Source organism: Lycorma delicatula, chromosome 7 (genome assembly GCF_047948215.1).
Source record: "Lycorma delicatula isolate Av1 chromosome 7, ASM4794821v1, whole genome shotgun sequence".
NCBI classification, from domain to species: Eukaryota; Metazoa; Arthropoda; class Insecta; order Hemiptera; family Fulgoridae; genus Lycorma; species Lycorma delicatula.
Window position 1 is genome coordinate 134750122 of NC_134461.1, and position 19193 is coordinate 134769314.

Below are 19193 nucleotides of genomic sequence, written 5' to 3' on the forward strand. Positions count from 1 at the left end.
ATCATCAGCAAATCATAGCATCTTCATCTTTTCAACTTGTACTGTTACTCTGGATCTAAATTGTTCTTTAACATAATTAACTGCTAGTTCTATGTAAAGATTAAAAAGTTAGGGAACATCCTTGTCGGACTCCCTTTCTTATTATGGCTTCTTTCTTATGTTCTTCAATTATTACTGTTACTGTTTGGTTCCTGTAAACATTAGCAATTGTTCTTCTATCTCTGTATTTGAACCCTAATTTTTCTAAAATACTGAACATTTTATTCCAGCCTATGTTATCGAAAGCCTTTCCTAGGTCTATAAATGCCAAGTATGTTGGTTTGTTTTTCTTTAATCTTACTTCTACTATTAAATCAGAGGCCTAAAATTGCTTCCCTTGTCCCTATACGTTTTCTGAAACCCAATTAGTCTTCTTCTAACACTTCTTCCACTCTCCCCTCAATTCTTCTGTACAGAATTCTAGTTAAGATTTTTGATGCACGGCTAGTTAAGCTAATTCTGTATTCTTAATACAGTTAATACTAGTTAAGCTAGTTCTGTATTCTTCACGTTTATCTGCTCCTGCTTTCTTTGGTATTATGACTATAACACTCTTTTTGAAGTCTGACGGAATTTCCCGTGTAATATTTATTTTCATAAATATTACACACCAGTTTGTATAATCTATCAATCGCTTCCTTGCTTGCACTGCGCAGTAATTCTACAGGTATTCCGTCTATTCCAGGAGCCTTTCTGCCATTCAAATCTTTTAATGGTCTCTTAAATTCAGATCTCAGTATTGTTTCTCACCCTTCACACTCTTTGACTTCCACTTCTTCCTCTATAACACCATTTTCTAATTCAATTCCTCCGTATAACTCTTCAATATATTCCACCCACCTATCGACTTCACCTTTCGTATTATAAATTGGTGTACCATCTTTGTTTAACACATTATTACATTTTAATTTATGTACCCCAAAATTTTCCTTAACTTTCCTGTATGCTCCGTCTATTTTACCAATGTTCATTTCTCTTTCCACTTCTGAACAATTTTCTTTCATCCACTTTTCTTTCGCTAGTTTGCACTTCCTGTTTATAGTATTTCTTAATTGTTGATAGTTCCTTTTACTTTCTTCATCACTAGCATTCTTATATTTTCTACGTTCATCCATCAGCTGCAATATATCGTCTGAAATCCAAGGTTTTCTACCAGTTCTCTTTGTTCCGCCTAAGTTCGCTTCTGCTGATTTAAGAATTTCCTTTTTAACATTCTCCATTTTTTTTCTACATTTTTTACTTTATATTTTTTATTCAGACCTCTTGCAATGTTCCCCTCAAAATTCTGCTTTACTTCCTCTTCATCAAGTTTCTTTAAATTCCATCGATTCATCTGACACCTTTTCTTCAGGTTTTTAAACCCCAATCTAGATTTCATCACTAAATTATGGTCGCTATCAATGTCTGTTCCAGGGTAAGTTTTGCAGTCAAAGAGTTGATTTCCAAATCTTTGCTTAACCGTGATATAATCTGTTTGATATCGTGCAGTATTGCCTGGGTTTCTCCATGTGTATATTCTTCTAATATGATTTTTAAATGGGTGTTGGCAATTGCTAAATTATACTTCGTGCAAAACTCTATAAGTCGGTCCCCTCTTTCATTCCTTTTGCCCAGCCCGTATTCACCCATTATATTTCCTTCCTTGCCTTTTCCAGTGCTTGCATTCCAATCTCCAGCTATTATTACATTTTTATCTCCTTTTGTGTTTAATTGCTTCATCAATTTCTTCATATACACACTCTACCTCATCATCATCATGGGCGCTTGTAGGCATATACATGTTAACAATCATTGTCGGTTTAGGTTTTGATTTTATCCTTATAACAATGATTCTATCGCTATGCATTTTGAAATACTCTTCTCTCTTCCCTTTCCTCTTGTTCATTACGAAACCTACTCCTGCCTGCCCATTATTTGTAGCTAAGTTAATTATTCTAAAATCATCTGACCAAAAGTTGTTTTCCTCTTCCCACCAAACCTCGCTAATTTCTACTACATCTACATTTATCCTATCTATTTCCCTCTTTAAATTTTCTAACCTACCAACCTTTTTTAGACTTCTAAACATTCCACGCTCCAACTCGTAGAATGTTATTTTTTTATTTTTTGGTGACTTCTTCCTTAGTAGTCCCCACCCGGAGATCTGAACAGGGGACTAGTTTACTTCCAGAATATTTGAGACAAGGTCTCATGATTCATAGAGGGATTTAATATTAAGAGTCCTTTAATGAAGAAAGTTGTTTTCATGTATGAGAGTCCATAAAGGTAAAGAAAGGTTTCAATGTATATGGGTAATTTGATATTCTATTTCTGTTGATTTAATGTTATTGTGATTATTTGTTAGATGTTTAACTTTACATTACAAGCTATTACAACGAATAGGTGGAAATTTTTATTGATTATTTTATATCTCCTTTCAAAATATGTTTTTTAGGTAACATTAGAAGGAAGAGCTGGGGCATTGTCAGCAATGCATAGCTTTTTACAGAACTGTCCTGAACTTTTATCTGAGGACATTATTAGAAGATTGTTAACACCTATTGAATCTGCTCTAGCCATGCTAATAAAGTAAGTAAATCGATTGTAATCCCTTTTGTAATATATTTTACATTAATCGTTCTTCATTAATCAGATTTTTGTATTCTGATACTATAATCTCCCAGTCATATTTCATTCATCCTAATTTTATCTTGCTTATGGCATATAATTTTTTACTTTTTCCAAATTATAATTCTAATCTCAAAACTATTTATTTAAAATACAGCTTGCATTAAGTATTGATAAATGATTCCATTAATTTTGTTTTCATTTGATCAACTAAATCTATATTATAAAATTAAAATTTCAACAAACAATATATTTTGCACGAAAGATTTAATGAAGTATGAAAAAGAAAACATTTAAGAGATGATCAAGATCCTCGGTTCACTTTATGACTACAATTGTCCTTTCTTCATCTATATTACTTTGCTCATGTTTATTTCCATCGGGAAACAGTAGTGTTTGCTTTCGTCCTAAAGATTCTGCTTGGAATTTTTCACATACTACAAAATGAATTTTTGATCATCAAAAGTACAGCTTTTACATTCATGGATATTTCTTAAAAATTGCTCTAACCATTGTTCTAGCTACTACCAAGTCTGGGTGCATGTGTGTATAGGCAAATGTGATTACTGCTACTGCCTTGCCAGGCCAGGCTGCAATGTAAGTGTAAGTGTACTGTAAATATGTAGTCTGGAACTTGATTGCTCCTGAGACGTGTGGTTAATTGAAAGCTGATCATCAAAGAACACCGGTATCCACAATCAAAATTCAAATCCATATAAAAGCAACTGCCTTTACAAGGACTCAAACCTTAGAACTATTGACTTTGAAAATCAGCTGAATTCTTAAAAATTATTAAATTAAATTTAAATTTATTAAATTAATAATTAATGTAAATTTTTAGTTTGACTTTGTCCAGTTGGGATCAGCTCAGCTTTCATCCAAGCTCCCCATAAATCAGTTATAATGCTTGTTAAACTAACATTAAGCGATTGAAAGAATATATGTTATTCTATTAACTTGTTCTTTACATGATCCATTCCACCTCTTCTAAGACCTTGATGAATATAAATCATGAATATAAAGCATTTGAGGAATAAGCAGCACTAATCATCAAAGTTGTTTTCTTTGGGAATAATTGCATTCATTATAAATGTGTGAACAGTCCCTGTGTTAAACTTGTCCCTTGTAAGACTGTATATTATATCTTATTTTGGTGGACTTGGTGTGCTGATATGCAGCATTATATTCACAATAAGGGAACAGGAAATTACTTCAATCATTTAATGGTTAGTCTACCACGGGATATTTATTGTTCGTGGGAATAGCTGTGCCATTTTGAGGAGTGAATGGAATTTTGTACAGAGTTGTGTACAACCATTACCATTGTGGCACTTAAACTACATAATCTATTAATTATTTTCTGTAGTGATTCCTATAATGTGTGAAAATTAGTTATAACTTTTATAATGAAATTCTCAAAAGTTACTGTTTTTTTAATAATAGAATTCTGTAGAATATACTTTTCTGGCCGAGTACACATTGTTAATTTATTATATTTTACAGTATATCATCAGTGTTAAAAACATACGGTCAGCATTTGAAAGCTCCAGCAGCGATGGTTCGTCTTAGACTTTATGAAACATTGTCCCTGCTTCCTTCACAATCATTTGAAGGTATATATATTTCTATGGTATTTTAAAATTGAATATTTGTAATTACAGATTTAATTCTTAAAATTTCAATTACTTTTCCACTTAAGGAATGTTTAGAAGAAAAGCTGATCATAAAAAACCATTTTGATAATAATGAAAAGCCAAAACAGCCAAATTTAAGTAAAGGCTGACTGACTTTGCTCAAATAAGAACGTACAATAGTAATATTCATTGGTTACTTGTATCATGAGCATGGATAAGCTTATATTGATACGATTTCTGGTTAGGTTATCTTAGCATCATTACAAAAAATTAAAACTTTTTTTTTAATAACGTTTATTTGAGAATTTGAAATATAATCTGTATTAATTTTTTTGTATTATACAAGGTTTGTCTAAAAAGATAATTGGACTGATGGTAAAAAACATTTTTACTGAAACACATTTACAAAGATTGTAATGATTTTGCCCACAATAGTCAGTATTATAAATTATGTAAAGTTAATAGTTTTTTAATTGTACATAGCAAACAAATTTATTTAATGTAATGTTTTAAAAGTTTTCAATCGCTTGAGCAGTTTGTTTTCCAATCTTTACTTACCTAATAGTATTGTAGACAGTTTTCTTGAACTAGAAAGCGTGTACCTAGATTGTGGTTAAAAAAAAGTATTTGATTTGAATCGCATCTGTTTATTTAGTATACAGCTTGTGTCTTTTCATATTATGCAGAATTTAGTGTGTAAAATGTGGTTCTTGTTTTTATATGTATGAGTTGTTATAAGTGTTGGTAGATTTGCAATTTTTATCTATGAAATGCTCTGTAAATTTCTATGAATATAGGGATTTAAATGATTTTAATTATTGTATCTCATTTTAAGCTCTATTACAGACAGAATTTTTCATTGCATCGGTCGGTATACATTTTCCAAGCCACACTGGAAAATAATTGTCTTATTTCACATATTCATTTGATTAAAAATTGTGGGTCCTGTTTGATCCCGTTCAAAATATCTGAACCGTTCTGTAGATAGATTTTTTTAGTTAAGAGTATTTCTAGAGCAGCTCTCAGACTAACTTTGTAGTTAATACTTTCTTAATAGGATAATACTTTACTTTATAACTTTATTGATCAGTTATCTCCATTTCTTTTATAATTTTTTAGCGCTTAATTGATGATGTCATTCTACAATTCATTGATTTTTTTCTGTAGTTGATTGTTTGTTTGTCATGGGGATCATCAGCCTTTACATGAAACTTATTTTTAACAAAAAAATTATAAACAAAGAGTTTATACTTTCCTTATTAACCCCCCCTCTCAAATTACATTGATCTAATCGCTTTTAGATTGTTATAAATCAGACAGCCATAAACTGAGCCCTTTGAATCGGTATTTTTCTAGATAATATTTCATCCATATAATCTTCCTCATTAAACACATGTAAAAGTGTGTTCAAGGTTTAATAAAAAAAAAAAAGGTGTCAGCAGCAAGGCCCAATTTTTATTTCAAATTTCAGATTAGATAACTGCAAATTTTAATTTAAAAATCAGATTGCGGTCTATTGATGTGTATGAATTAAATAGTAAACAATATTGAGCAGATTCAAACCAGGCATAGCTTTTCAGTGGATACATAGATAATTTGTTTCATTAACATTGAATGTTACAAACTGTGTATTTGTCTTCCTCTGTTATATGTTATTTTAGGAAAAATTTTCAGCTGCCAAAAAAGATCTAAATCTTTGTCTAGTATTTGCATGTTATATAATTTGATGATTATAACATGCATGAAATTTTCACCCTGCTCTTCTGTAAGGTTCAAAGTATTGATAACTCCTTTGGTATTTAATTGTTTTATTAAAATTTATTTTTACATCTTTTTCATGACGTCATGAATTTTTACTCCAAGAGCATCAATATATATAATAGTACCTTTTTACTTCTTTTAATTAATTGGACTTGTTAATTTTTACAGTATTACTTTATGTTACATTTTTTACCTACATCATTCACTTTCATACTCAGATCTTTTAGTTTCAAAATTTTGTACTTTTTTTGTAAAAATAATTGATGGATGTTTAAAAGAGATTATTTTTTTTCTCCCGTTATAATACAAAAAAATCTACATTTCTGCAAATGTTTAATTATTCTTTTTCCCAGAAAAGTATTCAGTGAAAGTTTATAATTATGACAAATGAAGTAATTTATAAATGCGGGTATAATAGCTGCACTCTTTATAATATAAAATGATAATCTTTTATCACTGTTGAGGTAGAGAAAGGATTGCTGAGTCAGGCAGTGTAAGAAAAAAGCTGTTTTTAAAATCTTAAATCCCCAGTACAATACATGTTAAACATACGGCACAATTATTATTGGAAATCAAAGCGCCATTAAACAATTAACTTATTCGGTTTTGAGTCAAGAGTAATAAAAAGAATGTGCTATACTATGGTAAGGATATATTGACAGTAAAAAATATTCCTTCCTATTTCACAACCAATCACATTAAAGAAGGTCATTATAGTGAGCGGTCACAGTCAGGATCTAGAATATTTAGAAACAAGGAACAGAGGATTGTCAAATATGGATTAGAACATTAGGGGCTCACAAATAACTATGTTGTTTATCCCAAACTGACTTGAAACAGTAAGAGAAAATCAAGGAACGTAATAGAAGTTTTCAATAAACACAGTATTCAAAATATATTATTAAATATAATTATAATTTAACTAAACCAAAAGTGATCACTATAGTTAGTCAGAAAAAATGTAGTTGTTTAAAATATTATTTATTTTGTAATTTGTCTTTTTTTAATAATAAAAATCTGTTAACAATTTTGGTATTATTCACTCAAAATAGTAACAGTTTTTAATGTATTGTAATAAAAAATTATGCAGAATAAAAGTAAATTTCTATCCATTTCTTATAAAGAGATAATCAGAATTGCATCATAAGACTGAAAGAGCTGATTTGATATGTTAAAAACATTCCTGTTCAAAAATCATTATGATTCAAGTTTTATGATACTGAAATATTTTTCCCTGTCTTCTATAGATGCTGAAATTATTGGAACCAAAGTTATATGGAAAATTTGGTGTTTTTATAAGTTTTTGAGGTAGAAAAGTTTAAGCAAACAGGTCCCAGGCTGTATCCTTAGTATTTCCAAAAAAAATTGTTGTAAAGACCAAAAAATTAGAGAAAAAAAACTGTTTTTTTTAGATTTCCGATATCGTAACCTTGTTAAATTTCAAATAAATAGATGAAAATCTCTAATATAATAGTGTAGAGAATTTAGTTCTGAGAAAATTTTTATTAATAAATTCAGTAGAAATCAAATACAGGTTTCAGAAATAGACGTTTACTTTTTAAAAATAATCGCACAAAAATGAGGTAGAAAATGCTACAATTTAAAACAGAACAATATCTTATCATTTTCAAAAAAATTGTCAAAAAAATTAATTACATTTATAACATTGGACAAAATTATTTAATATTTATGACTGAAGGCATTAACATACATTCAAACCAGTTGTGGCTGCCATTTTGTTGAATGGAACATTTAGCATGACAAATCAACGCTTCTTATTCTTAATTATAGCAACTTATATCATCTAATTTTTTTTGTTCTTCTATGCCAATATAGCACACAAGCAGAATAAACCAATTTTGGAAACTTCATCAAACTGTAAAGGAATAGTCCGACGTGAGATCAGGAAATTGTGTTAACATTATTATTGATCCATTTCTTTCAATCCATTAGTATGTATAATTAAATAATATTAACATTCTGAGATAAGGGAGCTGATAGACCGTCATTCATAAACTTGTCTTATCTGCAACATTTTAAGTGTTGAATTGGATCCATTTGTTAGTAATGTAAGTAATAATCCCTCGATAACTTTCTGGCAAGAAAAAGTAAAAAATGAGATAATCACCAAGAAGACCACACCAAACACATAGATAAAATGTATGTTGGAAGTGCATTGTGTTAGTCTTATGTTTTAAAGAAACAAGTCATGTTTTAATGAAATTTGGGTTTTTCCTGTATGTGGACATTTTAAAAATTAACGGTTTCATTTCTTGTGAGGCATGATTTATTAATCATGGATTGCAGGAGATTTGGATTGCATGCACATTTTGTAATTAATCGGTTACAGAATGTAACCGTTTACTATGATGTAGCAATAATATTCCTTGTTTATGCATTACATGGAACGGGTGCAATTGGTACTATAATGTTCACCACTTGCCCCATTGTAAAACATTTAAATGACATGGCAACCTTCTGGTGTTTGCAGTAAGTGGTAATTGTATAGCATAGATTATTTCTTATTCAGTATTTGTGTTTCTCATGAACTCTGTCACAGTACCTTTCAGATTACATGTTATTCTTAGGTGTCTCTTCACGGTTTATTACTCCTTGGAACTGAATATTCATCATGGTATTCTCGAACCAGCTATGCTTTTATTATTAACTTTGGCCTAAATTCATAGCATGTTTGTCAATACTCCAAATATATACAAATTCCTGCTTTCCCCATAATGTATTGTATACATAAATTATATTTTTTTTAATTTGTAAATTAAGTACTATTTAATTGCAAAAAATCTGAGTGAAATTATTTGTTAGCCATAACTCGAAAACAAAGTATTCCCTGACCTATGTTTATATAAACTTTTCTTATTTTTTATAGGTAATACACCGATAAAGTTAGCAGAAACTTTTTGAAATATTCACTCTCTCTATTTCTATTTGTCTCTCCCTGCTTGTGTATGTGTGTGTGCGCTCATGCATGTGTGTAAATATACAAAGGGGTATCATGTACAATGTCTTTATGACAGATTTGCCAGGTTTCATAGAAAATTCCATGTTTTTTTTTTGTTCAAGCTTACTGTTTATGTTAGAATCACAAAAATGGTAATGCACAAGGTTACGATAGCACGAGCTGCACAGCAACTGATGCACACAGTACAGTGTCTCATGGCACACTGACTTGTAAAGGTTGGTGCTTCCTGTGACTGTGTATGAGGCCATTTGCTGCCATCTGTTGGTGTGTTGATAAGAACCCACAAACCTAGTCTCAAAACCTTTTATATATAGACAAATACTAAACTTAAAGCTAAAATACTTTAGGCTTTAAAGCTTTTTAAGATTTCACTAATCTCTGTAATGAAATTAAGTTTTTGTTACCAAGTTCCCCTTTGGAAATTCCTTTGCCAAATTTCAACTTTATTTATTTACTACTATGTTATTTGAAAGCAAATCAAGTATTGCAAACTTATCTCTGTAAAAAAAAATGAAATTAATATTTTACAAATTAAAATTAATGACATAATAGCACAACAAAAACCAAGTAAAATATTTTATTAGAAAATAACAAAAAAAATCTTTTTTGATTACATCACCAATAATATTAAATTAAGCACTGTAATAAAGCGGAATGTATGATAATAACAGTAAAAATGAGAATGAAAATAAATAACAGTAACCAAAATAAGGCTTATTTCTGACTCATTATTTGAGAATATCTATGATGAAAATATGAAGATCAGTACTGAAGTATAATCGTCATTAGCAAATTAAATAATCATGATAATTTTTTTAGTGGAGAAAAAATGATTTAAGGGATTACAATGAGGTTTATAAAATGTAAAACTGGAGTAATAAGAGAGACATAAATAGAAATCTGAGAGATTATTTGTAAGGCAGATTATATTGTTTGTAAAAATATGTTAGCTTGATATTCCACCAAATGCTAAAAATTCAGTATTTAAAAATGCTCCTTCGTTTGTGAAAAACCTAAAGGTAAATTAGGGCCGGCACCTGAAAATACCTTCCATTAAGAAATAAATTAAACTGCTGTTATTTTAATTTTAGATAGCTTTTTTTTTCAGTATCCAATATTGAATATTTAAAGAAAAGTAGTAAATTTCGACAGCAGGTAGGCAGAATCTTCTTCCATGATAATCTTGGATAACTGTTAAAGTACTTCACATGAATTTCCATTATTTTCTGTTGTTAGGATATAGGAGTGCAGGGAGGATTTACAATTAATATTGGATCAATTTGTTTCCATATGAAGGGGTGGCAGCAATCGCATATTGTTGAATTTCCATAGAAAATATCAGCAAATTTTTCTACTAGATACGCAGGTATCTTGGAAGGTGTTGGAGGGGCCTGAAAGGTCAAAAAGGTGCCCTTGTTATAGTGTCTGCTATTGTATCTCTAACAGATCTGAAAAAAAAGAAAGGGTGAAGGGGGGTTACCTTATCTGATAGTCTTTTTCCCTGTCCCTAAAAATTTATTTTCTTGGTTGGAAATTTTATTATCATAACACCTGCTCACATGTTACTTGCCAGAGGGAGATGTTGGTTGTGAGACGAGACCCGGTAGGTGAAATCACACCATTTTTAGCTCTGGCTTCTATGTGTTATATTAGCAGTTTTTCCATAGTTATCACTAGTAAATTAAAGTTAATTTGTTACAAGTTCTTGCGTAAAAATTATATTTTTTACAAAACTAATGTATATAGTGAAGACCACGGCAAGATTATAGGTTAGTGAGCTCTTAAACTATTAATCATACTTATAGAGGTAATTCAGTATAATAATTTAACTGGGTGGTTAAATATATTGGTACTGTGTACATTATCTAAATTTTAGGCTAATAATAATATTTGGTAGTTTTTAAGTGTATTTTAGACAGTAGGTTAATATAGTTAGGAAAGTTAGCCAGATTTGGCGGTGTTCAGCTGGTACAAAATACATGGTTCTCTTGAATCGTTCATTTGAACATACTAGGGCTTGGAAAAAATTTTTTAAGTCCCACATAAGGAATATATTGGGAAAAGGGTTATTCCCCATATCTCTGTGCCAGGGCCCCCGAACTCTTTGGGTTCTAGGTGGAAACACACCCCTATAGTTTTTTGTGCTTGATGACTGAGCAAAAAAAAAAAATTTATCACTTGTTTTGACCTCACCCTTCTTACATTCCCCACAACCCCCCCCCCCCCAAATATCCTTCCAAAATTGTTGTGTGAGTACTCAGAAGAGGGATTAGGAGCTCAACAAGGATCCGAGGAGCAAAAGACAATGGCCTCGCAGCGGAAGCTGCCTGAGGCAGGAAAAATGGAGATGGAGGCTCCATTTCAGAGAAGCAAGAAAATGGTGAAGTCCCCGAGGCCAACACCCACAATTAGTTTGGCGGACTTGTCGGTTAAGGCCACCAGACTGGATGAAACGTGGGAGAGGTTGCTCAAAAGGAGGTTTTAGAGTAGGAGTGAGGGTGATGTGTCTGGGGGAATGGACATAGTTCACCTTATGGAGGAAATCCAAAAGCTCTTTGATTTATGCCAAAAAAACACAAAAACTAAAAAGGAGATAAAAGAGTGTGCCCTTAAAGTACGCAGCAAGGCACGCAACATAGAGGTCGTTATGAAAGAGCTCTATGAATTGCTGCAATCCAAACTGATTGGCACTAACTACTGGAGAGGCTGCCACGCAAACACTGCAGACAAAGCCCACTGTTCAGGAAATCACAAAGGCGGTCGAGGAGGGGTTAGAGGAAGATGTACTGGAGAGGCTGGTAACCAGAAGAGAACCAAGAGAGGCATTCCAACATTTGGAACTGATCAAGGATCCAGAAGGTGTTGACAATTCTTGCGTGGCATGGGGTTCTGGATTTATCAGCTGAGGCAGATTGGAGGGGAAGTTGACCTCCGGACAAGTGTTAGTAAAACAATCCAGCATGAGAGTTCTGACTGGAGAATCAATTGATTGTAGAAGTAACACAAATTATGTTATCGTGGTTAACACCATTGAGGACTACAAAAAGATCAATAGAGATCTTATTCAGGCGATCAGTAAAGTGTTGGAGGCCTACCATAGAGCAGTCTTTCGTGGGTCAGCGGATAAGATGAGCTAGAGCTTCAGGCGGATTCTAAAGTATTATGGTAAGAGGTATAATACTAAGCTCTTAATGAACCTTGAGAAACCGGCAGATACGAAAATGAAGGGAATGAAAAGCAAAGAGTCCAAGCCTACAGGTGCTTCTAATGGCCACTTTGGTGATTAAAGCAGAGGGTCAGACTTATGCTGATCTCCTACGTAAAGTTAGTAGTATGCTAGCCAATACTGGAATTCTCTCGACGAGGAAAAGAACAGGAGAGGACCTGTGAAAATCAGGATGAAGGCTGAGGGCAGGCTGTTGACAAACTCCACAAGATCACCCAGACTGTAACTGGAGCTAGCATGCCGGTAGGAGGGAAGTCTGGCAGGACGGTCCATCTTGTGGTTAATGATTTGGATGAGCTAAACACCACCACCAAGATCAAGGAGGCTCTGGCAATGACCGTGGAAGAAGGTTGCTCAGTCAAAGGTGTCTCAACTAAGCCGGTTTTTGGGTCCACCACCAAGATGGCCGCAGTTGCAGTACCTTCAGGGAGTTTGGCAGCTCTGCTTGAAGGAAGCATTAAAGTAGGCTGGCTTTCTTGTAGATCTCCCTGCGCTCCAGTAAGAAGATGTTTTTAATGCTGGGTGCAGGGACACAAGGCATCTGCCTGCAAGGGACCCGATAGATCCAAGCTCTGTTTTAATTGTGGATGTTAGGGTTACATTAAGGAGAGCTGCAAGGCGGTGTCCAAATGTATCGATTGCGATAAGGAAGGCCAGTGCTTTGGCAGCCGTAAATGTACTGAAGCCACAGTATGAGAGTAATACAATAAAATTAGTACCAACTGTGGTGGTTGTGGGACAATTCAACCCAAATAACACAATGGACAAATTGTTGTCTAATGAAGCCTCCTAGTAGGCCATAGACACATTGTGCAAGAGCATACTTAATACTTAGAAGGAAGATGACAGAAGAGGGCTGACAGCAATAGCTGTTTGCGTAGATGGATGAGGAGGGGATAGCCTTGGTATGGAGGCAGTCGCGGACCCCCGGGGTCATCACTGTTAATGTGCCTGACTCCGACTCATTCATCTAGAAGCCAGCAAGGACATAGCAGCCCGTGAGTAATGCCAAAAGGCGGATATCCAGGCTGCTGTATAAGGTAGAGATTTTTAGTGGGTGTGAGCTCTGCACTTGCCGTCAGAGCAGGCCTGGTGGCAACTGGCAGAGCTTTTTCCTCCCCCTATGGAAAACAAAAAAAAAGAGGGAGATGTTAGATGAATTATAGTGATATAGATGATGGCACAAATCTCATAAGTAAGTTCCCTTCTTTTTTTCTCTCACCACGCTGCACAGATGAGATGATTGTCATGTCTTTGACATATTAAAAAACCAGCTGACAATCTTGCAATGTCGAATACTATTTAAAACTCTTACCACTTGACTTGGTCAGACTTAATGGCCATGGCTACTTTTTCTTCAGAGATATAATCTATTTCGTGGTGGTAGGTTCAATCTGTCTGAAAAAATCTCAAGCAAAGTTTCCACCTGGGTTGCATGGTTATTATTGTTATGTAGTGGTTATTGCATGTTATGTTGCACTTAGGACAAGTTCATAAACCTGAGGACTGGTGCCTTTTTAAAAGTGGTTGTACTACACAATGGTAACAAATATTTTTTGATACCAATCACTTATAATATTAATTTGAAAGAGACATACAATGTGATGAAAGATGTTCTTGAAAAAATAAATTATAAAAAACATAGCTGAAACATATGTGGTGATTTGAAAGTTATAGTTATTTTGTTAGGCATGCAGTAAGGCTGTACTACATGCCTTTGCAAATACATGTCTTTTCTTTGCAAATGGGACAGCTAAGCTAGGGGTTAACATTATGTTACCAAAGAGTGGAAGAAATGAGATAACTTAACTCCAAATGGGAAAAATATTATTCATGAGCCCTTAGTTGAACCCGAAAAAATATTTTTACCCCCTCCATATCAAGCTAGGCCTAATGAAAAATGTTGTAAAAGCAATAAAGAAGGGTAGTCCCGTTACTGTTGGACATTAATTCAGGGTGTGCCTGAGGCTATTTATAAAAGAAAAGCATCAGTGAAATCATTCTAACACAGGTGTGGCAATGCAAAATTATAAATTTTACAGTTTTAACTATATTTTCCATTAATTTTTTTTAAGCATAATTTATTTAAAACTAAGAGTGATAGAAAAATTGTATTTTCAGATACGTAATGTATGCAAAAAATCTATTTATGAAATGGTATCACACTTAGAGAAACATTAAAAAAAATTTTTTTGTTTTTCAGTGTTATAGGAGATAAGTTAATTTTGTGTTTCAATTATTTTACCAGATTGATATGTACTAAACTGTTTTCAACAATTGAATTGAGTATCAGTCTGTAGTTATCAACAAGGTTATGTTACCATATTTAAGTACTGGATGACTTGTAAAATTTTCCATATAACGGAAATTAAAGGAATAAATCAAACTTATAGCTATTCAGACTTTAGGAAATAGGAGAATCAGAGTGATGATTGTGTTTGTGGCTTGTGTCAAAGAATATTTAAAAATAGTTTGTTTTTTTAAATACAAGTTCTTAAAATAAAAGAATTTTAATCATTTGATTTTATTTAATCTCTCAGGTTCATATACTCATTTGCTGCGGTTGCTTGTATCAGAATTTACTCTGAGTGAGAATCCAGCTAATACAACCACTTCACAGTTACGTGCAGCTTGTCATGCAGATGATTCTGTTATTTTAGGATCATGGCTCCAAGAAACTGATCACCGAACTATTGAGGATCAGGTTTGTTACCCTTATTCTTTTTTTTATCATGTAAATTATGGTTAATTATTTGCTTTTTGTGCGGTAGCCGGTTTTTTATTATAATGATTTTTTTGCTTTTACTTTTTTTTTTATTTGTATATTTTTTGACGCATAACTGTAGAATATATTTTAGAGATACCATTTAATTTTGAGTTTCCCTCCTGAAATCTTAACTATTCTTTGCTTTTTTCTAACTTCATTAACATTGTATAAATTAAAATGTATTTTATTTCATTTATATGACATGATTTCTTTTGCTTTTACTTTTTTATTTTTGATTATTTTCTTATAATTAAATATATTTTCCTACTGCTCTTCAGTTTAACACTGTATCACCATTTCAAAAACACATTCTTGTGGATGCGTATGTTATGCAGCATTGCATTGAAAATTTAAATTAAGAGCTACCATATGAGATATTCTGAGAAACAATATGAGGATGTTCAGACATCTATTCTTCGATTATCCAATACTTATAATTACTTTTTATAATATGTTTTCGTAATATTTTATATTGTTATTTATCTTTTCCTATTTTTCTTGTGTTAGTATGCGATTTGTTTGTTAATTTTTTTTTCTGTTTATATATTGTTTTACTTAGCACATGTGTTAAAAATTTGTTTATATATTCTAAAATCATTGCTTTTAGACGCTAATAACAAACTTTTGTTGCACGTCCAAAAAAAAACTTACCCACCCCTCATGAAAGTGAATTTTTTTGCATTATGAAGTTTTTATATTATAATAATTTATTGGTGTAGCATTCAGCAATTGCAAATTTAGTGGTTTTGCTGTGTCCCACAATCAGACCTGCTACAGCTCTTAATTTACTGATCTGTTTGTTTTTTATTTATATCTATTGATTCATTTTTCTTTATTAATCTTTCAAATTGATGACTTGTTTAACAATAAATAATAGCTATTATTTAGTTACAGTAGTTATTTCTAAACAATTATCTTATTTGACAAGTTAACTTAAGTTTTATTTATAATTTAGAAATTCCTATTATTATTTAATAATAAAATAATTTTTACAAAAACAGAATTGCATCATAAGAACAGAATAGAGATTGAAATTAGGTTTATAACAATATTATTATTTGTACTTGAAATTCTACAATAATAGAGGAAAAGTTGAAAATAATCAATTTCATCATATAAAACTGCAGTAACATAGATAAAAATATTTATAATTTAAAAATGCTGAAAAAAGAAAATATATAAATATAAACTAGTGGACTCGACAGACATTATCCTGACATGGCATTGTTCTATAATAAATGCACAACATAAATATAACTAACTTATTTAAGTTAAAATTAGCAGAAAAGTGGACAAAGTTTTATTACTATGACTATCAGTATGACTATTATCAGTTTTTGATTGTTGTATTTTTGTAATGGGTTTATTGATTAATTATGTGTAGTATGGTTAATATTTATTTTCACTAAATATTGAGATGTCTGATGAAAATTGAATTAAAAAATCGAAACGTCGTAAAATTAATAAATTTTCATCCACATTACTGCTAATTTTCACTTAAGATCATTCTAAAAAAGTACCTCCTACATTTTTTTTTATTTAATAATAAGCACTGTAAAAAAAAGCAACGTAGTTAAAATTTTCGTAGAAATTTTTATCATTCTTTATTTTAACATCTATTTTACCAAATTTTAGGTAATTGAAATTAAAAACAATTTTTAAAAATATTTTATAAAATTAATCAGCTACAAAAATTATAACTTAAATTTTTTAAATATACTTTAAACTATAATTATTATAAGTAACTTGCATTTTTATTTTCCAACATCCGTTCAATACTTCATAAGTTGCATAGAATCAAATGAGAACTGACAATTTAAATTTGTAGGTTAAGTTGATTGTTATTGAATGCACGTGTATACATCATTAAAATTCATGAAAAATCATGTAAAATACTCACTTCAATACTGCACCTTACAAATTTGCACATTGTATATTTTTTAATTACACTTTAAAAGGTTATTTCAGTAAATAATATAATATTCCCTATAAGCGCACAATTCTAGCAGACTCAGCAATGCTTTGCTATTGCTAGATTTGAGTATACATACAGATTAAATGAACACAATTGAAAGTTTCATAAAACCTTAAAAAACTGAACTAGGAACTTCACAAAATGTAACCTTTCACTTTATAAAGTCAGAATTTAAATAAATCCAGTTGTCAGAACAGCACTACCTATCGAATTTAATTCACACCACTCTCTGATCACAGTATTCGGTGGAAAATAATTTTTTAATGAATAGGGTTGTGGCTGCAAAATTATTACAATTAATACGGAACATTAAGAAACTTACAAAACATTATGGAACTTCATAAAATTTAACCTTTCACTTTATAAAAGTCAGAATTTAAATAAATCCAATTGTCAGAACAGCACTACCTATCAGATTTAATTCAAACTACTCTGTAAACACAGTCTGTTAAAAAATACAAATTTTAATGTAATAACAACACTAAGATACGACGCAAGTAACTGATATTCGAAAAAGCAACAAAATAAAAAAATTTCCTAGAATCCAATCGCAGCACCAACTACCAGGTCTGATTGATGAAAAAATTTCTAAAACGAATTTCAAATGAATTAAAATGAATTTCTAAATTCACACACACAAAATTTCATCAAAATCAGTCCAATCGTTTAGGAGGAGTTCAGTCACATACACACGGACCAAAGAAATATATATATATATATATATATATAAGACTTTTATTTTTTTGAAAAATATTTACTAGAAATATAATTACTCTAATAAAATCACAAAAAAAAAGTTTTAATAATCTAAAAGTAAAAAAACTAAAATTATATGTTACATACTGAAATAATTACTACTAAGAATCCCATCGTTTTAAAAAAATAAACCCTAGATCAATAGGTTTGGGGTAGTTGGTATACTTCTTTTTCCTTCAACTACACCTGAAAAAATTGTATTTCTAACATAATTTTGTTTTTCTGGTTTCATACACTGTATATCATGACATTTTAAAGGTTTGTAAAAAATGAGTGTTTTATATATTCTCCAAAATTATTTAATATGTCCTGCAGTGAATTTTTATACCAATTTTTTTCTTAAATAAGCTGATAAATAATTTTTTTATAAAAAGCAAAATGTAATAAAAAAAGATTAAAAAGAGATAAAATTAAATATTACATAAATCTCCTTACACCTAAGAGATGAATATAAATATTTGTATGTTATTGTATGTATAGGGAAGGTTTTTCTAAGGACACATTTTTTTCTGATAATGAATTTTTTCAGACTTGCTTTGTTTATTGTTTATTATTTAGAATAAGTGAAGTTTATTTAACAATATTAATTTGGAAATTAAATTAAAATAAGAATATATGTTACATATCATCATGAGCTGAAAAATGTTGAAAAAAGAATTGCTTTTAAAAACTACCTTTGTTGTACTCTTATTATATTAACAGAATGGACATTTTAACTCAGACTGACATTATTAATGTAAAAAAATGAGTTTATAGTGTGCTGGAGAGCCAAACAAACATATAATTTCACTGCCGACAGTGAGGGATAACAGAGAGGATTGCTTTGCAGATATCAACTACACTATTATGACAGTATACAGAACCAAACTTACTATGTCTTACTACTTTGTCGATGGCACTAAATGTTTAAATTTAATTATATAGTTATACAATTCTGTAAAGATCCTAGAATGAAATTGTAGTGTCAAATACTCCTTCCAACCATCACATTGCTCCTACTGCAGCCAATCAGAATCAGTGCCTACTTCCATGTATGTTCTAATAGATATATATATTCTTAAAAACTTTTGTCAGATCCTACATTATCTCTCTAACATTAAATTTTTCATTATGGATACAATCCAAAATAAAATATAGCTAAAAGAAAGATCATAAGAATTTATTTTCATAAATAACTTCATTTCTTTGTAATCATAATACTGTGTAATAGTTATCGGAAACAGAAGATATCATTGTACATTCCTGATAAGTCACAAATTAAAAATAAACAAAACTTAAAAATTGTGTACAAATTTTTTTTGAAATTATTTCATATTATTATTATTATTATTATTTAATATTATTAGTAAATTATATAATTTAAATTATTTGTATAAATTTGTTTTAAAGATAAAAAACACAACTTCCAATCAAAATATATCTGTATGGCTTCTTATTCATTTTCTTAA

General features: G+C 30.9%; 1 protein-coding gene across 3 annotated transcripts in view; it reads left to right on the plus strand.

Moving 5' to 3' along the window:
* Positions 1 to 19193, plus strand: part of LOC142328404 (HEAT repeat-containing protein 5B) — a 291250-nt gene that overhangs the window by 171853 nt on the left and 100204 nt on the right. For all 3 annotated transcript variants that reach the window (XM_075372109.1, XM_075372107.1, XM_075372108.1), the window contains exons 14-16: positions 2474 to 2607; positions 4150 to 4259; positions 14788 to 14951. In XM_075372109.1, the coding sequence (XP_075228224.1) occupies positions 2474 to 2607; positions 4150 to 4259; positions 14788 to 14951 (408 nt within the window). The remainder of the gene's footprint in view (positions 1 to 2473; positions 2608 to 4149; positions 4260 to 14787; positions 14952 to 19193) is intronic.